The sequence below is a fragment of the Balaenoptera physalus genome (genome assembly GCF_965194825.1).
Source record: "Balaenoptera physalus genome assembly, chromosome: 9".
Classification (NCBI taxonomy): Eukaryota; Metazoa; Chordata; class Mammalia; order Artiodactyla; family Balaenopteridae; genus Balaenoptera; species Balaenoptera physalus.
Genome location: NC_138888.1, coordinates 6,480,541 through 6,503,607, shown reverse-complemented (window position 1 = coordinate 6,503,607; position 23,067 = coordinate 6,480,541). Strand labels below are relative to the sequence as shown.

Genomic DNA, 23,067 nt, shown 5'->3' with positions numbered 1-23,067 from the left:
TTCAGTGAATATTACTTCTCAAAAACATAAAATATAATGCATGCTATAGGCTAAGTAGTGAAATCAACACCCCTTAATAAGCATAAAAATCATGACCTTGGTTATTTATTACTTTGAGGTTTGCTATGATCTGAATGTTTGTGTTTTCCCCAAATTCATATGTTGAAACCTGTTTCCCACTGTGATGGTATTTGGAGTTGGGGCCTTTAGAAGGTGATTAGGTCATGAGAGCAGAGCCCTTATTAAAAGAGATCCCAGAGAGCTCCCTCACCCTGTCTACCGCTTGAGGACACAACGAGCAGACGGCCATCTAAGGCTCAGGAAGTGGGCTCTCACCAGACACTGAATCTGTTGGTGCCTTAATCTTGGACTTCCATCCTCCACAGCTGTGAGAAATAAGTATTTGTTGTTTATAAGCCACCCAATTTGTGGTATTTTTGGTATAGCAGACTGAACAGACTAAGACAAGATATAATTGATTTCTTTTTCATCCCAGGGACTATCCCTTATCCTAAACCCCACTGTCAGATGCGAGGGAAAAAGCAACAATATCACAGTTGGCTAAGAAACCCTTCATTACCACGAAAGCACCACTAAGCCAAATGTCTTCACAGGAGAGTGTTTGATGGACAGGGAATACTCACTTTTAAAAGTTATGATTCAGAACTCAGGAATAATTCCTAGAGAGTAAGGCTTCTGGGTATGCATTAGCCTACATGTGCGCAAGTAAGAAAAATATATATCCCCCAACGCACATACAAACACGAATATCTTCATTGTTTAAGGTATCATAGGTAAAATATAAAATGAAGATTTACACAGAAAACTTAAAGTCTATATCATACCCAAAGTTGAATTAATTTCACTAATGGAAAAAAATCCTAATTGAGTCTGTCCCTCTTAATCTCAAGCACACACCCTTGGAGTTGACTAGAATTCTTTTTTATAATAAGGTAAGATGCCTTTCAGAACTAATGTGATACTCCTTCTAAGATAACAGTGACTAGTGTAGAACTGAATTTGTTTCAGATTTCTCTGTCTAAAGTGTAGGTAGGGTCAAGTTTATATCCGTAGTCTTAAAAACCAAGGTGAAAGTTTACTGCTATTTAAAATGATCTAGTTAGATTATCTTTAAGTGCCTAAATATTAATTAAGAATACATTACAGACCCTGCTCTTTTGAATTTTAAATATATGGATATTTTATTCAAGTGATAGAAATTAAACATTTTTATAGTAATATAATACATAGTGTATAAAATAGTGTCAAAATTTAAAATACTCTACAAATTTAAATATGATAAACGACTTAAAATGCCTATCTTCTCACCTTCTTAAGAAACAAACACCGCACACAATGCTTTAGAAAATAGAAGTCATGGTTTACATTTAGCTGCATTGTAAAAATACAATCCAGAAAAATGGTTTTAAGATAAGAGCAAAGAAGAAGGAATTAAACGTCTCATATTGAGCAATTCTGCCCACCCACTGGTATAGTTATTCAGAACTGTGCATACCTTCATTTCCTTTATTTAACCAACATTTATTTATGTTCATTAGATATGGGGAAAAAAAATAGTTGGATATGAGAATTTTTTCCTCCTTTCTTAAACAATATCTTTAAATAATGTTATCCTCTCTTCTTTTATAAAAGTAGCATTTATGGTTCTAAATACTCCCTTTAAATACTAATTGAGCTGCATCCCAAAAGATTTGATATGTGTTATATTTTCATTATTGTTTGATCCCATATTTCCATTTGGATTTTTTTTATTGACTAAGTTAATTGAATTTCCATGTTTAAGAGGTTTTTATGGTTATGTTTCCGTTAGTGATATTTAAATGACTTAAAAAATGATCAATTGTTGAAATGTTCCTTATGTGCTCAAAAAAGGGGTGCCCCCCATGGTTGGGTGTAGCACTCAGGATGCCACCCTGCTCAGTGGTTGTGTTAGTAGGCTACGGCTTCCTGAGTTTGCACTGCCAGAGCCCTCAACTCCTCAGAGAGTTAGCTCACTATCTTCCATCATGGTTACAGCTGCATCTGTACAATTTGTTAATTCTGACAATTTGTCCTTAATGTATTTTATATCCATGTTATAGAGATCATACAATTTTTAAACTACTATATCTTCCTGGGTTATTGAATCTTTTATCAAAATCTATTTTTAATAATGTTTCTTAACTTTTAATAATGCTTTTTTTCCCTAAATCTATTTTATATGCAATTAAAATAGTTTCAACAGCTGTGTTTGGTGACTATTTGTGTGGTACATCATTTTCCATTCTTCCACTTTCAATGTTTTTGTTCTCATATGTTTTAGGTATACCTTTTGTAACCTCCATAAAGCTGGATTTTCTTCTCTTAATCCAGTCTAATAATCTGTCTTCTAAACTTTAGATAGTCCATTTACATTTAATTTCATTAACTGTTATATTTCGTTTTATTTCTACCATTTTTTTTTGGTGTGTACTACTTATTTGTCCCATTTTCCTCTAATTCACTCTCTCCCTCTTTTTTCCCTTCCTTCCTTCCTTCCTTCCTCCCTCCCTCCCTTCCCTCTTTCTAACTTGACACCTGTATTGTATTTCAGTCCCCTAGATGGTAATTCTATACAATTTAAATGCATTTTTAACTTGAGTTTCATGTTAAAAACGACTGGTATAACTAGATCACTGGGGTAGGTATTGCTTCTCAGTGGGTTATACAGGGCAGCTTCTGAGGAGGCCCCCAGGTCATGGTTCAGATGAAGTCATCTGAACTTGGAGGTGATGAACTTGGCATGGGACCCATGACCTTGCAGGGTGTGGTTGTGAGCCCCTCCTGGGAGAAGAGGGGCTTTGTGACAAGGCCCTGAGGGGCATCTACCATGCTGTGCACTGGACGACTTTGCACTCCTGCCCTCCCCGGGACTTGAGGCCCCCAACCCCACGTGGTCCCCCAGCAGGGGCATGGTGAGGAAGCCTGGGCACTGGACAGCAAGGACTTGAACCCGGCCAAGGCACATGAGACCCAGCCCTGAACCTATAAACTCATGGTGTTCAGAAAGGTCTTTGAGGAGAAGCAGCCTATTTACCACCAGACAATTCACAAGGGAGAAGAACCCCAAACGTGTCGGGAGTGTGAGGTATCCTCAGAATTACACACCAGAGGAAAGCCTTCAAGTTCACTAACACACCTCGGCAGCCAGCTGAGGAGTGCACGGGGGTGAGGAACTCTGGCTGAGAGGCCAACACAGAGCTGCCTGATTTTATGGCTTTTCAGGATGAGCTTGAGGTTTGAATTTTTATGTGAAATCTCCTAATTGAATAAAATGTTGACATTGTTATTTTATAGCTTTATTGGGGTATCATTAACATCAAATAAACTGCACGTGGATAAATAGCCTACGTTTTGACATACATATACATCCATGAAGCCAACACCACAATTAAGATACTGAACAATTTCTCATCCCCAAAGATTCCTCGGGCCCTTTTTAGTCCCATCCTCATGCTCTACTTGCCTCTACCCAGTCCCTAGGCAACTACTGATCTATTTTCTATCACTGTAGATTGTTTGTGCTCTCTAGAATTTCACATAACTGGAATCATGCAGCATCTCCTTTTTTTGTTTGGCTTCTCTCACTAGCATAATTATTTTGTGAACCATCCGGGTTGCAGCGTATGTCAACAGTGACTTCCTTTTTATCACTGAGCAGTAAACCACTGTAGGGCTCTTCCAGTTTGTCTACACACTCACCTGTTGTTGGACATGTGGGTTATTTCCAGTGTGCGCTGTTACAAACAAAGCTGCTATGAACATTCATGTACCAAAAACAAGTTTAATTTTAATCACTGTCTTTCCTTTCTGGTGAAAAGTACAAAGATCCTAGAATGCTTTAACTTTATGTTCGATGCTTATATGCAATATTGTCCAGCAACTTTATTTATCTTTACATATATTTCCATTAATCAAATATTATCATACTGATTGTTACATTTTGTTTAGGTTTCTCTACATTTTTTCCAACCATTCCTTCTCACATTTCAGGCTTTCCTTCTGGGATCGTTTTCTTTCTTTCTGAAATAATTTAACTTAAAAATATTTGAAAGGTTTAGATGGAAGTTAATTCCCTGAGTTTCTGTTTACCTGAAAATATCTTTTTGGTTGTTGATCTTGTCTTTTGTTTTTAAAAAGTTTTTCTTAAATACAATTTTAGTTTAGCATTTATTTTCTTTCAACATTTTGAAGATATTGTTCCTGTGTTGTCTGCCTTCTGATGTTGCTGTTGGTTTAATAACTATCGATTGTTTCTCCTGTGTAGTAAACAGTCTTCTTCATTCTGCTGCTTTTAGAATCTTTCCTCTGTTCTGCAATTTCAGTGATCGATTTAGGTGGGGCTTTCATTTTATTCCTACTCCTTGGGACTCTTGAAAAATTGGGAGTCTTAAAAATTGTGGAAAGCTCTGCTTCATTATCTTTTAAAATATTACCTTTCCACTAGTCTCTCTATTATTTTCTTCTGGAAATCTAATTTTATCCACCATATTGTTTAACTTCTCTTTTATATTTTAAATCTGTTATATTTTCTGCCTGCATTTTGAGTAATTTTATCAGGGCAAATTTCAGATCTAAGTTAGAATTGCTCTTTCACCTACTTACCTGCTGTTTAGCCCATTTAGTCAATTTTGTGTCAATTATTATAGTTTTTAATTCTAGAATTTCTCGTGTTATTGTGTGCATGTGTGTACATGTGGGCATGCATGTTTGTGTGTGTGTATTTAATCTTTTAATCTGACTGGATATTTCTGATAGTCTTTTGTTTTTTAATCATATGTGCGCTTTCATTTTTTAAACACATTAAGCATACTTATAGTCTTTCCCAGGCAACTTTCATCTCTGTGTTCTTTCCAGGTTTGAACTCTGCTCGCTCTCATTCATGATGGCACGCTTCCATCTGTGATTTTTCTGATTGTTAGGTCATGCTCTGTGAAACTTTATCTGAGGGAATTATTTTAGGACTCATTTGAGAGCACAGGTCTCCTTGGGAGGATTTGGGTTAATCTCAGCCCAGTTCCTGGCACTGCCAACTCATGGCCACCCTAAACAACATTCTAGACTCAGGACTTTATATAAGTGCACACAGAAAGAGTAAAAATTAGCCCCAAACTCAGGTAAAGATGGGTCTGTGCTTACAAATTCTTAGGAATAACATTTCTGCCTAGAGTGAAAACAAAATAGGCAACTATCCCCAGCACCTTCCTCTCTCCACTTGATCCCAGGAGGAAATCATGTTTTCCAGGAGGTTCTTCATGTAGAATTCTATGGTTTCACTTTCCACCTTCACGAGGCCCTAAACTCACCGGCAGTCTCCAGCGTTTGCCTGGTCTGAGGCTGTAACCCCTGGTGGCGAGTGGCTTTAGCTTACACAGTTTCCTTTCTGGAGTCCAGCCTTCTCTTACTTTTTGGCATATGGCCTTTTCCTTACTGTGCTGTCAGTTCAGCTGTTCTTTAAAAATATGTGTTTGGAATTCAATTCACTACTTTTATATAGTGTGCACTGCAAGGATTTTTTAGGGTGTCAGTTCACCACGCTGTCCGAAACAAAGCTTCAGTATAACCTGATTTATACGAAGCTCTGTATACTGATAAGTAGGCGAGGTGAATATTCAACAAGCAAAGGTCGTGATTCTCAGCCCTAGCAACACGGTAGCCCTGTGACCAATTTGAAGCTAGATCCTTAAAGATGCAAGATTGTCTATCCTGCTATGCTGAATCCTCCCAATTAATATGAAGGTACACAGAGGCAGTCAGACTGTCAGTGACTGAAGTAGATTTTCAAAGGAGCTCACATTGCTGTAAAGATGATATGGATATCATAATGTGACATGCACCAGAGGATTTAAATTATTATTAAATGTAATTATATCTACATGGCATGTATACTATAATATATACATATTACATCCACATATATATATGCAAATACAATTATACTTAAGAAATCTGTCCTATAAAGTATGTATACTTTAATTTCATCCCAATAGCAAACTTGCAAGACTGTATTGTGCCTCGATATCGGTGAGTGACGCACAAGTCATTATTTTTCTTCAGGATTTGCATTAATAAAAAGCTGTTCAGTGTCCCTAGTCCCGTTTGATGGAGAATGATCATTACTGCTGCTCACTGCTGTCTCTGTAGCCTTGCAATCATCCAGCAGATTGGAGAGAGAAGGCACATCTAATGATCCTAGCTCAAACCCTCTACCTGTTGCTGTTGACAGACTTTGTTCCTTAGAGAAGATATTAACTGCCAGCTGGCTGTGACAGTTTGTGAACTAAAATGACATTTGTGTTGGCGCCGTAAGAGTATTTACAGCTCACTCGGAAAATATATATAATCAGATTATGATGAACCCAAGGATTTTCAAAGTAAAAAGTATAATACACAAATTATAAACATGACCATAATAATAAAAGTATTTTAAAAATAACTTCAGTGCTTAGGCTCTCATTCCAGAAATACCTTCTCTATATGAAACATACGGTGTATGTTTGCAAAGAAAAAATGGATTGCAGAGAACAGAGGATGGGGATTCCATTTACAGCTGGTCATTCATTCTAAATTTTCTAACAGCCCACTATATCAGAAAACTGCTAAGAAAGGTAGAATGAGAAATTTTGAATGATATGGAATGTAAATGTAAAATATCCCAGCGTTAGGAAAAAGATGAACGTTATAGCTTTGTTATTTTCTTTTGTCAGACTCTGAACGGGATCTTCTTTATATTCCATGAATATCACCTTGTGAGGAATTTAAATTGTCATGTTTCAACATAATCACCCAAAGTGGTTAAGCCTCTAGGAAAGTGACACTGGAAGGCAACGATACAGGCAGAATTTTTGGTGAATATTATGAACACTTTTGAATCTTATAACACTTTTTGTAAATATAAAAATGGATGGGAAGAATCAATCAGTGTTTTTTCTCCAATCTCATTTCCTAGTAAACACTGGAGATGCCACAATGAAAGAATAGATTTGACCAGAACTTACTGCTCTAGTCCCGGGGCAGTTTGGAGACTGGCATTCACCACTCATCCGGTTTGGGATTAAGACATCTTCCCAGCGAGAAGGACCCTTTGAGAAAAAAACAGCATATACTTAGTGCACAAATTGTAATTCAAATGTATTCCCTAACACATTTTCTAAAATCTATTTATGCTATAAAACGATAATGAAAGTAATATGTAATCCAAAGATTTTCAAAGTAAGATACATAGACCCTGGGGGTTCTCAGGACTCTTTTGGGGGATCTGGTAGGTCAAAACCATTTTCTTCAATGTACTAAGATGATATTTGGCATATTGCTTCAAACATGTATCACATGTACATGTAGTAGTTTCCTCATTGCAGTTATATTTAATTGTTTAAAGATTTAATTAAATAATTTTCTTAAGTTCATTGCAATTTCAGTTGATAACTTTTAAATGAAAACACACATGCAAGTGTCACTCAAAAGGACTATTTGGGGGCAGCAGTGGAGCTCGGGGAGGCACACCTGGAGGACCGCTGGGCGCCGTCGGCAGGCTGAGCAGGCACCTTTATCTCCTCTCCCTCCTGAGGCCCCATGAGAATTACAGTTAACAACTAGCAACGTGTAAACCCATAATACTAAGAAAAACAGAAGGCAGAGATTTGGTTGAGAAGAGAGTTCCAAACTTTTCTGGAAATCTGCAATAGGCTGCAGCAGAGGAGGGGGCCTCTGTGCCGTGCAGGCCCACAAGGAGCCCAAAGGCTCGAGAAAAAGGAGGCAGGAGAGAAAGCAGAGTGAGACCTGGAGCAGCAAACAGGGAGAAAGTTACAATCTAATAAGCAGAAGATCCTAAAAATCTTCTAGATAGAAAGGTCAGATCCCCAGCTTAGAAACACAGAATGCAATGAAACTTTCTGTGCATATCACAGATACGAATTTTTCATGCGTTAATTTTTCAGGGCCCAAAAAGCAACAAAAACATTTATGTAACAATTCCTATAGTTGTCACATAAATATTACTTTATCTGACAAACCCTTGTATTGTACAAGGAAATTATAGAAAACTCATTCACAATTTTCTTCTTGATCTCAGACCATAACAAAACATACAGGTAATAAAACTGAATAGAACTCCATTGGATATGAGAATTCAACATAATAAAATATATGTGCTAGTTTATCCATACTACTCAAACTATTAGTATTGAATGCTATTGCTATAACCATCCTGAAAATAGAAACAAATTTCCCAGTTAATTTCTGCCATTATAAAGCAGTTTTAACTTTGCTCCTTTCTAGTTTTAGAAAATATAAAATGTTAATTGGTTAATCACTGCATACATTGTTTTAATAGTTGCATGGGTAAAGCATTTATAATTAACGGGCTTTATATAGGAGTAAGAAAGGTGTCAAGACCACAAGATTAACAAGGACTGCAAATCACATGGCAGCACAAGGGAGCTATGAATTAGAATGCATCAAGGAAAGAATACAAAAAAAAAAATGTATTTCATCTCTCAAAGGTATAGAATTGGAGAAAGACATCAGAAAAAAAAATGTCAGACAGAACAGTGTGAAATACATGTCTTAAAAAAGAATCGTGTGGCTGCTTTTTAGAAAACTTTCTCCTTTTTGTCCACTAGTAGTTACAACGAAGAAAAATACATAAATTATTTGAGCACCTATATCAGGAGTCAGCAAACAATGGTCTTGTTGGCCAAATCCAGCCTAGGGTTTGCTTTTGTACGGCCCATGACCTAAGAATGGTTTTACATTTTTAAATGCTTGAAAAGCATAAAAAGAAGAGCATTTCGGGGCAAGATGGCGGAAGAGTAAGACACGGAGATCACCTTCCTTCCCACAGATACAGTAGAAATACATCTACATGTGGAACTGCTCCTACAGAACACCCACTGAACGCTGGCAGAAGACGTCAGACCTCCCAAAAGGCAAGAAACTCCCCACGTACTTGGGTAGGGCAAAAGAAAAAAGAAATAACAGAGACAAAAGAATAGGGATGGGACCTGCACCAGTGGGAGGGAGCCGTGAAGGAGGAAAGGTCTCCACACACTAGGAGCCCCTTCGCGGGCAGAGACTGCGGGTGGTGGAGGGGGGAAGCTTCGGAGCCACGGAGGAAAGCACAGCCACAGGGGTGCGGAGGGCAAAGCGGGGAGATTCCCGCACAGAGGCTCGGCGCCGAGCAGCACTCACCAGCCGGAGAGGCTTGTCTGCTCACCTGCCGGGGCGGGCGGGGCTGGAGCTGAGGCTCGGGCTTCGGTCAGATCGCAGGGAGAGGACTGGGGTTGGCTGCGTGAACACAGCCTGAAGGGGCTAGTGCACCACGGCGAGCCGGGAGGGAGTCCGGGAAAAGTCTGCAGCTGCCTAAGAGGCAAGAGACTTTTTCTTGCCTCTTTGTTTCCTGGCGCGCGAGGAGAGGGGATTCAGAGCGCCGCCTAAATGAGCTCCAGACACAGGCGCGAGCCACGGCTATCAGCGCGGACCCCAGAGACGGGCATGAGACGCTAAGGCTGCTGCTGCCGCCACCAAGGAGCCTGTGTGTGAGCACAGGTCATTCTCCACACCGCCCCTCCTGGGAGCCTGTGCAGCCCGCCACGGCCAGGCTCCCGTGTCCGGGGACAACTTCCCCGGGAGAGCGCACGGCGCACCTCGGGCTGGTGCAACGTCACGACGCCTCTGCCGCCGCAGGCTCGCCCCGCCTCCTCCGTACCGCTCCCTCCCCCCGCCTGAGTGAGCCAGAGCCCCCGAAGCAGATGCTCCTTTAACCCCGTCCTGTCTGGGCGGGGAACAGACGCCCTCAGGCGACCTACATGCAGAGGCGGGTCCAAATCCAAAGCTGAACCCTGGGAGCTGTACAAACAAAGAAGAGAAAGGGAAATCTCTCCCAGCAGACTCAGAAGCAGCAGATTAAAGCTCCACAAACAACTTGATGTACCCTGCATCTGCTGCATACCAGAATAGACAACGAATCATCCCAAATTCAGGAGGTGGACTTTGGGAGCAGGATATATTAATTTTTCCCCTTTTCCTTTTTTTGTGAATGTATATGTGTATGCTTCTGGGTGAGATCTTGTCTGTATAGCTTTGCTTTCACCATTAGTCCTAGGGTTAGGTCGGTCCGTTTTTGTTTTTTTTTTTTACTTAAAAAAAATTTTTTTCCTAATAAATGTTTTCTTAATAATTTTTTCCTTACTTTCTATTTTTAAAAGTTAAAAAAAATTTTTAATAAGTTTTTTCATGTTTTTTATTTGAAAAAATTAAAAATTTTCTTTCTTAATAAATTTTTTTCTTAATAATTTTTTTTCTTATTTTTTATTATAAAAAATTAATAAAACTATTTTTAAAAATTAAAAAAAATTTTTTTCCTTAATAAATTTATTCTTAATAATTTTTTTCTTATTTTATATTATAATAGCTTTATTTTATTTTATCCTCCTTCTTTCTTTCTTTCTATTTTTTCTCCCTTTTATTTAGAGCCGTGTGGATGAAAGGCTCTTGGTGCTCCAGCCAGGCATCAGAGCTGTACCTCTGAGGTGGGAGAGCCAACTTCAGGAAACTGGTCCACAAGAGACCTCCCAGCTCCACGTAATACCAAACGGTGAACATCTCTCAGAGATCTCCATCTCAACATCAAGACCCAGCCTCACTCAATGACCAGCAAGCTACAGTGCTGGAAACCCTATGCCAAACAAGTAGCAAGACAGGAACACAGCCCCATCCATTAGCAGAGAGGCTGCCTAAAATCATAATAAGGCCACAGACACCCCAAAACACACCACCAGACGTGGACGTGCCCACCAGAAAGACAAGATCCAACCTCATCCACCAGAACACAGGCACTAGTCCCCTCCACCAGGAAGCCTACACGACCCAACCAACCTTAGCCACTGAGGACAGATACTAAAAACAACAGGAACTACGAATCTGCAGCCTGTGAAAAAGAGACCCCAAACACAGTAAGATAAGCAAAATGAGAAGACAGAAAAACACACAGCAGGTGAAGGAGCAGGGTCAAAACACACCAGACCTAACAAATGAAGAGGAAATAGGCAGTCTACCTGAAAAAGAATTCAGAATAATGATAGTAAAGATGATCCAAAATCTTGGAAATAGAATAGACAAAATGCAAGAAACATTTAACAAGGACCTAGAAGAACTAAAGAGGAACCAAGCAACGATGAAAAACACAATAAATGAAATTAAAAATAATCTAGACGGGATCAATAGCAGAATAACTGAGGCAGAAGAACGGATAAGTGACCTGGAAGATAAAATAGTGGAAATAACTACTGCAGAGCAGAATAAAGAAAAAAGAATGAAAAGAACTGAGGACAGTCTCACAGACCTCTGGGACAACATTAAACGCACCAACATTCGAATTATAGGGGTCCCAGAAGAAGAAGAGAAAAAGAAAGGTACTGAGAAAATATTTGAAAAGATTATAGTTGAAAACTTCCCTAATATGGTAAAGGAAATAGCTAATCAAGTCCAGGAAGCATAGAGAGTCCCATACAGGATAAATCCAAGGAGAAACATGCCAAGACACATATTAATCAAACTTTCAAAAATTAAATACAAAGAAAAAATATTAAAAGCAGCAAAGGAAAAACAACAAATAAAATACAAGGGAATCCCCATAAGGTTAAAAGCTGATCTTTCAGCAGAAACTCTGCAAGCCAGAAGGGAGTGGCAGGACATATTTAAAGTGATGAAGGAGAAAACCCTACAACCAAGGTTACTCTACCCAGCAAGGATCTCATTCAGATTTGATGGAGAAATTAAAACCTTTATGGACAAGCAAAAGCTGAGAGAGTTCAGCACCACCAAACCAGCTTTACAACAAATGCTAAAGGGACTTCTCTAAGCAAGAAACACAAGAGAAGGAAAACACCTACAATAACAAACCCAAAACATTTAAGAAAATGGGAATAGGAACATACATATCGATAATTACCTTGAATGTAAATGGATTAAATGCTCCCACCAAAAGACACAGGCTGGCTGAATGGATACAAAAACAAGACCCATATATATGCTGTCTACAAGAGACCCACTTCAGACCTAGAGACACATATAGACAGAAAGTGAGGGGATGGAAAAAGATATTCCATGCAAATGGAAATCAAAAGAAAGCTGGAGTAGCAATTCTCATATCAGACAAAATAGACTTTAAAATAAAGACTATTACAAGAGACAAAGAAGGACACTATATAATGGTCAAGGGATCGATCCAAGAGGAAGGTATAACAATTGTAAATATTTATGCACCCAACATAGGAGCACCTCAATACATAAGGCAAATACTAACAGCCATAAAAGGGGAAATCGACAGCAACACAATCATAGTAGGGGACTTTAACACCCCACTTTCACCATGGACAGATCATCCAAAATGAAAATAAATAAGGAAACACAAGCTTTAAATGATACATTAAACAAGATGGACTTAATTGATATTTATAGGACATTCCACCCAAAAACAACAGAATAAATATTTTTCTCAAGTGCTCATGGAACATTCTCCAGGATAGATCATATCTTGGGTCACAAATCAAGCCTTGGTAAATTTAAGAAAATTGAAATCGTATCAAGTATCTTTTCCAACCACAACGCTATGAGACTAGATATCAATTACAGGAAAAGATCTGTAAAAAATACAAACACAAGGAGGCTACAAAATACACTACTTAATAACGAATTGATTACTGAAGAAATCAAAGGAGAAATTTAAAAATACCTAGAAACAAATGACAATGGAGACACGACGACCCAAAACCTATGGGATGCAGCAAAAGCAGTTCTAAGAGGGAAGTTTATAGCAATACAATCCTACCTCAAGAAACAGGAAACATCTCGAATAATCAACCTAACCTTGCACCTAAAGCAATTAGAGAAAGAAGAACAAAAAAACCCCAAAGCTAGCAGAAGGAAAGAAATCATAAAGATCAGATCAGAAATAAATGAAAAAGAAATGAAGGAAACAATAGCAAAAATCAATGAAACTAAAAGCTGGTTCTTTGAGAAGATAAACAAAATTGATAAACCATTAGCCAGACTCATCAAGAGAAAAAGGGAGAAGACTCAAATCAATAGAATTAGAAATGAAAAAGGAGAAGTAACCACTGACACTGCAGAAATACAAACGATCATGAGAGATTACTACAAACAACTCTATGCCAATACAATGGACAACCTGGAAGAAATGGACAGATTCTTAGAAATGCACAAACTGCCGAGACTGAACCAGGAAGAAATAGAAAATATGAACAGACCAATCACAAGCACTGAAATTGAAACTGATTAAAAATCTTCCAACAAACAAAAGCCCAGGACCAGATGGCTTCACAGGTGAATTCTATCAAACATTTAGAGAAGAGCTAACACCTATCCTTCTCAAACTCTTCCAAAATATTGCAGAGGGAGGAACACTCCCCAACTCATTCTACGAGGCCACCATCACCCTGATACCAAAACCAGACAAAGATGTCACAAAGAAAGAAAACTACAGGCCAATATCACTGATGAACATAGATGTAAAAATCCTCAACAAAATACTAGCAAACAGAATCCAAAAGCACATTAAAAGGATCATACACCATGATCAAGTGGGGTTTATTCCAGGAATGCAAGGATTCTTCAATATACGCAAATCAATCAATGTGATACATCATATTAACAAACTGAAGGAGAAAAACCATATGATCATCTCAATAGATGCAGAGAAAGCTTTCGACAAAATTCAACACCCATTTATGATAAAAGCCCTGCAGAAAGTAGGCATAGAGGGAACTTTCCTCAACATAATAAAGGCCATATATGACAAACCCACAGCCAACATTGTCCTCAATGGTGAAAAACTGAAACCATTCCGACTAAGATCAGGAACAAGACAAGGTTGCCCACTCTCACCACTATTATTCAACATAGTTTTGGAAGTGTTAGCCACAGCAATCAGAGAAGACAAAGAAATAAAAGGAATCTAAATCGGAAAAGAAGAAGTAAAGCTGTCACTGTTTGCAGATGACATGATACTATACATAGAGAATCCTAAAGATGCTACCAGAAAACTATTAGAGCTAATCAATGAATTTGGTAAAGTAGCAGGATACAAAATTAATACACAGAAATCTCTTGCATTCCTATATACTAATGATGAAAAATCTGCAAGTGAAATTAAGAAAACACTCCCATTTACCATTGCAACAAAAAGAATAAAATATCTAGGAATAAACCTACCTAAGGAGACAAAAGACCTGTATGCAGAAAATTATAGGACACTGATGAAAGAAATTAAAGATGATACAAATAGATGGAGAGATATACCATGCTCTTGGATTGGAAGAATCAACATTGTGAAAATGACTCTACTACCCAAAGCAATCTACAGATTCAATGCAATCCCTATCAAACTACCACTGACATTTTTCACAGAACTAGAACAAAAAATTTCACAATCTGTATGGAAACACAAAAGACCCCGAATAGCCAAAGCAATCTTGAGAACGAAAAATGGAGCTGGAGGAATCAGGCTCCCTGACTTCAGACTATATTACAAGGCTACAGTAATCAAGACAGTTTGGTACTGGCACAAAAACAGAAATATAGATCAACGGAACAGGATAGAAAGCCCAGAGATAAACCCGTGCACATATGGTCACCTTATCTTTGATAAAGGAGGCAATCATATACAGTGGAGAAAAGACAGCTTCTTCAATAAATGGTGCTGGGAAAATTGGACAGGTACATGTAAAAGTATGAAATTAGAACACTCCCTGACACCATACACAAAAATAAACTCAAAATGGATTAAAGACCTAAGTGTAAGGCCAGACACTATCAAACTCTTAGAGGAAAACATAGGCAGAACACTGTATGACATAAATCACAGCAAGATCCTTTTTGACCCAGCTCCTAGAGAAATGGAAATAAAAACACAAATAAACAAATGGGACCTAATGAAACTTAAAAGCTTTTGCACAGCAAACGAAACCATAAACAAGACCAAAAGACAACACTCAGAGTGGGAGACAATATTTGCAAATGAAGCAACTGACAAAGGATTAATCTCCAAGATGTACAAGCAGCTCATGCAGCTCAATAACAAAAAAACAAACAACCCAATCCAAAAATGGGCAGAAGACCTAAATAGACATTTCTCCAAAGAAGGTATACAGATTGCCAACAGACACATGAAAGAATGTTCAACATCATTAATCATTAGAGAAATGCAAATCAAAACTACAATGAGATATCACCTCACACCGGTCAGAATGGCCATCATCAAAAAATCTACAAACAATAAATGCTGGAGAGGGTGTGGAGAAAAGGGAACACTCTTGCACTGTTGGTGGGAATGTAAATTGATACAGCCACTATGGAGAACAGTATGGAGGTTCCTTAAAAAACTACAAATAGAACTACCGTACGACCCAGCAATCCCACTATTGGGCATATACCCTGAGAAAACCATAATTCATAAAGAGTCATGTACCAAAATGTTCATTGCAGCTCTATTTACAATAGCCAGGACATGGAAGCAACCTAAGTGTCCATCATCGGATGAATGGATAAAGAAGATGTGGCACATATATACAATGGAATATTACTCAGCCATAAAAGGAAATGAAATGGAGGTATTTGTAATGAGGTGGATGGAGTTAGAGTCTGTCATACAGAGTGAAGTAAGTCAGAAAGAGAAAAACAAATACAGTATGCTAACACATATATATGGAATCTAAGGGAAAAAAAAAAAAGGTCATGAAGAACCTAGTGGCAAGACGGGAATAAAGACACAGACCTACTAGAGAATGGACTTGAGGATATGGGGAGGGGGAGGGGTGAGATGTGACAGGGTGAGAGAGTGTCATGGACATATATACACTACCAAATGTAAAATAGATAGCTAGTGGGAAGCAGCCACATAGCACTGGGAGATCAGCTCGGTGCTTTGTGACCACCTAGAGGGGTGGGATAGGGAGGGTGGGAGGGAGATGCAAGAGGGAAGAGATATGGGAACATATGTATATGTATAACTGATTCACTTTGTTATAAAGCAGAAACTAACACACCATTGTAAAGCAATTATACTTCAATAAAGATGTTTAAAAAAAAAATGAAGAGCATTTCGTGGCACACGAAAAGTAAATGATATTCACATTTCCATGTCCACAATGAAATTTATTGGACACGGCCATGGTTGTTCATTTATGTATTGTCTATGCTGCTTCTGCACAGCAAGGGCAAAATTAAGCTGTGGCTCAATAAGCCTAAAATATTTACTATCTGGCCCTTTATGGAAAAAGCTTGCCAATCCTTGAAAGTAAATAAAATTTTCCAAGTTCATATTGAAAAGTACTCAAAAATATTGTAGCAGCATTTTGGCTACCATATAATCTCATTCATTTGTACGAGTAGCTGCATTCTGTGTCTCAAGTGAGAAATTACTTCAATTAAAACCTTAGTACTGTTGACCTGTGAAATCTGAGAAGGCATTGATAGAACCCAGTGATACAAGTTGTTTAAATCAGTAAGAGAGTGGAAAATTACAACATTTGGGGATTTGTCTTGATTAATGTTACCACCAACTGAAAATCATGAAGCAGAATATTATTTAAATACATTTATATGATGCATGTAAATCAGAAGTTCAGAAAAATGACTCAGTGGCATAATAAACAGTGATAAAAATCTATAAAATATGAGTCTTAAAATAATATTTATTCTTAAGAATTCCAGAACAAATCCACAAGTCATTTTGGCTGTCTTGTCACATCCAATCAAGTGGAAAATCGAAGTACTTAACTAATTCTTATCTGAATATCACTCTGACAAGCTTCAGACAGGCAGTTTAAGCAAAGGTGTGTTTTTTTCCTAAATTATCTAAATAAATTCTATAATCTGTTCTTCATAGGTGGGCATATACACTGCTGCTTAAACAAATTATGCATTATGTTTTACAAAATGTTTCTACAAAGTCTTGGCATTTACAGGGTTTGAAAAGGGTAATTTTAATAGTATTTTTACTACACTTCTACCAGTTATCTCAGGTTATCATCAACTGTGTTGCATTTAAAATAGCCTCTTGAATGATTCTACAAACAATTAAGTCGAATAATTAAATTTAAGGGACTAAAATTATTTTGAAAATTGTACTACTGACATAATACAAGGACAGCAAAACTGTCTTTAAAACAGCTACACTCAGAGTCTTCCATCCACCCTCCTAACTTTTCCTGTCTGCAACAAAATGATACAGAGAAGGAGAGTCAAAGTTCACCAACCTGTTGAATCCCAATTCCACCAATTATTAGCTATATGCTCTTGAGCAAGTTTCATTTTGCCTTTCTAAACTCAGGGTTCCTCATCTGAAAAGTGAGGGATTAAATACCTCCTTCACAGGGATTTCATGAAGATTAAGTGAAATAACACCTGTAAGACTTTTGCACAGCGCCTGGCACATGTTGACTTATTTAAAAATGGCAACTGTTGAAAGCAGGATTTCTTATTTCTCAAAATAGAACTCCCTAAGTACGATTATGTTTAATTTTGTAGATAGATAAGCAATAAGATGCCAGTTTCAAGGGACCGGACTTAACCCAGCGGGTTTTTCATTTCTTCCTTTTTGTCAGTTTCCAGATTACCCAACCATTCCCCAGGGGTCATTCACTTTCCAGAGCAAGCTGCTTATAACTCCTAAAGCATGATTGATATTTCCATCAGTCATATAGTAACCTTGTTCTGCATCTTCGTCCATTTGATTTTAAGATCTCTGCTTCTAATAAAGCTAAGCATGGTGCTGTGATTATAGCAGAGGCTCAATAATGCAATCATTAAATAGTAAGCAGGGAAAATAATAGGGGAAAGTCCTTTGAATCAATACATATCTACCAAACAACTCTTTATTAAACAGCTCTTAAATTCTAAGGATACAGTTATGAAAAAGAGAGAAGAATCCTTTTTCTTATAGGTTTTATGGAGTAGCCACAAAGACTGAGGTTGTAAATTAACTGAGCACACCCACTCAAATGAATAAAATTAAAAAGGAATATTCATACCAAATATTGGTCAGCTGTAAAACAAATGAATACACATATACTGCTGGTGCAAATATAAAATGACACAGCCAGTTTGGAAATCTATTAGGCATTAAAAAAAAAATTAAACCTACAACTAACACATGGCTTGGCCATTCCACTCCTAGATAACTGACTAAGGTAAATGAAAACGAGTCCACAAAAAAAATTGTATACAAATGCTCACAATAGTTTTATTCATAATAGTCACCACCTGCAGACAGCCCAAAATATGAATGGATAAACAAAATGTGGTATATCCATCCAATGGAATGGATAATCAACTCAATAATCAACAGTATTATGTTACTTATAAATGCAACACCATGGATGATTCTCAAAATTATGTGAGGGAAGGAAGCCAAATATGAAATAGAATATATGCATGATTCTGCTTATATAAAATGCAAACAAATCTATAGTGGCAAAAACAGATCAGTGGTAGCTTGGGGGTGGGGGCAGAGGGTAGAATGGGCTACATAAGGGCATGAAGAATCTTTTGGGGGTGTTATGGGCTGAGTTGTGTCCTCTAAAACTGCATATGTTAAAGTCTTAACCCTCTTCAGAATATGACTGTTTTGGAGATAGGGTTTTTGAAGAGATAATTAAGTTAAAATGAGGTCATTATGGTGGACCCTAATTCAATGTGACTGGTGTCCTTAAAAGATGTCCTTAACAGATGGGACTGGGACACAGACATGCACAGAGAAAAGATCACGTGAAGGCACAGAAGAAGACAACCATCTATAAGCCAAGGCAAGAGGTCTCAACAGACACCAACCTTGCTGACAATTTAGCCTCAGACTTCTAGCCTCCAGAATTGTGAGTAAATAAAATTCTGTTGCTTAAACCACCCAGTTGGTGGTACTTTATCATGGCACCTCTAGCAAACTAATATAGGGGTTATGGAAGTATTCTCTATCTTGATTGTGATGGTGGTTTTGTGGAATTATATACTTGTCAGAACTCTTCAAATTGTACCCTTTAAATGGAGGCAGTCTATTTTACACATACTATTTCTCAGTAAAGTGTATTGGGAAAAAACGAACTGAGAAGTTGCCAAGGAAATTCTTTGAGGGAAGGAGAATCTGTATCAAATGGTGCTTGAACAACTGAATTTCGATATCTAAATCCCTTCCTCACTCCATACAGTTTCTAGAGGAAAACAAATGAGAACATCTTTACAACCTTGGAACAGACAGAATTTTTTTTATAAGGACACACAAAGCTCTAACCCTAAATGAAGAAATTTATAAATTGAACTTCATTGAAAATTTAAAAAAATTTCCACTCATCAAAAGACACTATTAAACATGAATATGCAAGCCACAGACTGGAGAAAATATTTGTAATACGTATATATGTGAAATAATTCATCTTTAGACTATATAAAGAACTTTAAAAATAGCACCATACAGACAAGCACCCCAATTCAAAATAAGTGAAAGACTTTATAAAAGGAGACATAAACATGGCCAATAATCATATAAAAAGATAGTCAACATCATTAATAATCAGGAAAAGGCAAATTAAAATAACAAAGTACAATTTTACTTGGTTTCGCATCTTAGCCAGTATGATGGCTAAAATTTTTAAAAAGGCTCATAATACTAAACTTCAGCAAAACAACTAACTATGGTGATAGAAATCAGAAGGTGATTGTCTTGACTGGAGGTATTGACTGGGAGGAGACATGAGGACATTTTATGGAAATGTTCTGTACTTTGATTGGGTAGTAGCTACATGGGTGTGCATAACTATCAAAGTTCATAGAACTGAACCCTTAAATTCTGTGCACTTTATTGAGTGTAAATTGTTCCATAATTTAAAACAGGGAACTGAACCTTATTCCACTCCTTATTCAACAAGTACTTACTGAGGCCCTGCCTCTCAGTAGCTCTGCAACTTTGGAAGCTCTCTTAACCACTCAGGGAACAGCTAGCCCAGGACAAATGGAGTAATACCAGAATGGGTATTGCAAGGATTAAATATAAAACAGTTAGGCCAATGCCAGGTACACAGTAGGTTCTCAACAAATGTTAACCATTTCTATATTTACCATTCAGCACCCAGACGTGATAAAGTGGGGGGGGGGGGGGACAATTAGGGATCACAGCCAATATGGTTTAAAAAACAATCCATGTAATGAAACTATTTAAAAAATTTTTTTTTAAAAAAGCATCTTTACCTCTTCAGTAATTTCCCCTTATAGCCTTTGGAGGCAATAGTCTATAACTTTTATTATAGGATAATCCAAGCCACTGTCAATCAAAACAAAAGAATAACCAGTTCTGTGGCTTTGAACTGGTTACTAACATTCACCATCGAGTTACAGAATTCTTAAAGTGAAGAACCATGTCCTACTTATATCTATGTGCTTTGATGTGGGTAGCAAAATGCTGTATGTAAACATGGTGAATACTCAGAAATACATTAATTGAATCAGGCTTTACTTTTCTCATCTGTAAAACTAGAAAACTGAAAGATCTGTGCTTTTCAAAGTTGTGTTTTCTTTTAAAGCAGAACTTTCCTCCAATGAATTGTGTATAGAATCCAAAGTATAAAAGAAATAAAGCAGGCTTATCCTGTTTGGAGAAGAAGGATGGGTCCTCAAAGCTCTTGTCACTGCTTTTCGCTGCCTGCTGGAGGCCTCCTACCGTTCCTTGCCACGTGGGCTTCCTAAACGTGGCTGCTTACTTCACAAGCCAGCAGAATACCTGCTTAGGTCCCTAAGATGCAGTCTTCTAAGATGTAATGAAGGGGAGTCTTATATAACATGATCAGGGAAGTGGTAGATATCTCATCACTTTTGCCATATTCTCTTCATTAGGAGGAAATCACCAGAACCATCTACATTCAAGAGGAAGGGATTTCACAAAAGCATGGACACCAGGAGGTGGGAGATCACTGGGGGTCACCTTCATGTCTGTCCCTGACACACTTATTTTTATAGATGAGAAGAAAGACCTTTCATAATATGAAAGTTTAAGAAATGATAATTCAATACGTGACTTCAGTTGCCAAGTGCTTGGGCTATTTTTAATTTTTTTTTACATAAACATACTTTCTAGTTGAAATATGTGAATATTTGACCACTTCCCTAGAGTCATTCCTTTTGAACTTTTAAGTAGAGAATATAATCTTATGGCCAAGGAGATAAAAAGAAGTAAATGATGAATGTAACCAGAGAGTATGTATTTATTTTGGCAAATTAAATTTAAAGTACATTTTATAAACAAACATATTTGTGCTTTACTTAATGTATATACTTTTATAACTTGAATTTATTTCCTGTGATTTCTTAAAGCATGAATATTTTACAGACTTTTACCTCTGAACACCCAACTGTAAGTCTCAATACAGTTAACTGTATAGAAAAATAGAATACTACAGACTACATAAAGGGACCCAGTGTTCATATATTAGCCCAACTGTTTCTACAAATGTTTTAATGGAAAAAGAATTATTAGGACATGAATTGTAACTTAAAAAAAAAAAAAGACCTGAAGAAGACTCCTAGTCCAGTCCTTGTTAATATTTTGATTCCCAATTTTGATAGTATAGTAATAATAATTAACCCTTCTTTTGAAACTATTTTATATAGGACAGAAGGAAGCAGAAGAGGGAAAAAATGATTAGGTGAATTCCAGTTAACCAGCAGGAAACTAATGATCACAATAAAAGTAACAGCACTGCCATCTTCTTGCATTAGTAAAGAACTGGGTTGTTTACGTAGCACTTTCACATGCACAAACCAACCTTGATTCCCAGTGAAAATCTGTTAATGCTATCTATACTGTATAGAGCTTCGAAACCTAAGGTTTCTGTTCACGTTCTGTTTCTGTTCACGTTCTGTTCTGTTCACGTGTTGGGGTGACCACAGAACTGTTTCCTAAGGATCCTGGCCCCCTACACAAGTACTTAACTCTCATATTTAGCACGCCTTAAGAGTACTGCATTTTTGTGAAAGAGTATCCATTTTTTACAAAATTTGTTAATCACAGAAACATGGATCTTTCCTTATTTTGTAACATGAAATATCTGAAGTCGTTGCTCTTGTTGGAAAATCTTGCCCACATTTTAATAAAAGCTTGATCACTAGGCTGGGTAGGGCTTGGTGGGCTAGTTCCATTCTGCTCCATACGTGGTCAGTTTGGACGGCTCAACTAGGGACCAAAGCGTTCACCTCCAAAATGGCTCAGTTGCACGGCTGACAAGCGGTGCTGGGCTCCTGCCCTTGGTTCTTCTCAATCAGGGTCTTTCCAGGGGCTGCTTGTGCCTGTAGGTGTTTCCCAAGAGCAGGGGCAATGTCATCTCGACCATATTCTTTCGGTCAAGGACTCACAGAGCCCTCTTCACTGGAAGATGCTATTGTGCAACGCTTTGTCAAATGTTAGTTTGGCACTTCACTGAATGAGATTCTAACCTGCAGTTTCTTATCGCTACCAATAGAGAACTGTCCCGTGCTGTTTCACTTGGTCTTCTTTCACTTTACCTTCAGCTTTTTGCCCTGGTTTCTGACCATATAGGCCTATTTAGATTTCCTTTCTTTTTTTTTTTTTGCCGTGCCGCGCAGCATGAGGGATCTTAGTTCCCCAACCAGGGATCGAACCCGTGCCCCCTGCAGTGGAAGTGCGGAGTCTTAACCACTGGACCGCTGGGGAAGTCCCTAGGATTTCCTTGCATTTTTATTCAAAATACCTAGTGATATATTTTCTACTAAAAGCCTTTAAATATTTTAAATATTATGAAACAGTAATGTGTCACATTGGATATGGTTTATGGAGACAAAAATAACAAACTAGCACTAATTTGGCATATTCTCTGATAGTCCATTAGGCTCCCTCTTGTGTTTTCATCTGGGCATAAGCAGAAGCAGAAAGTATCTGCACCCACACGTAAACTTATCAATGGCTTCCAAATTATTTAATATAATTTCTCTGATCTCAGAAAAGCACTA

At 37.7% G+C, this 23,067-nt stretch overlaps 1 protein-coding gene across 17 annotated transcripts in view; it reads right to left on the bottom strand.

Annotated features, from left to right (window-relative positions):
- PRKN (parkin RBR E3 ubiquitin protein ligase) overlaps positions 1–23,067 on the bottom strand; it is a 1,297,158-nt gene that overhangs the window by 665,445 nt on the left and 608,646 nt on the right. For all 17 annotated transcript variants that reach the window (XM_082475577.1, XM_082475586.1, XM_082475576.1 and 14 more), the window contains one exon: positions 7,038–7,121. In XM_082475577.1, coding sequence (XP_082331703.1) covers positions 7,038–7,121 — 84 coding nt within the window. The remainder of the gene's footprint in view (positions 1–7,037; positions 7,122–23,067) is intronic.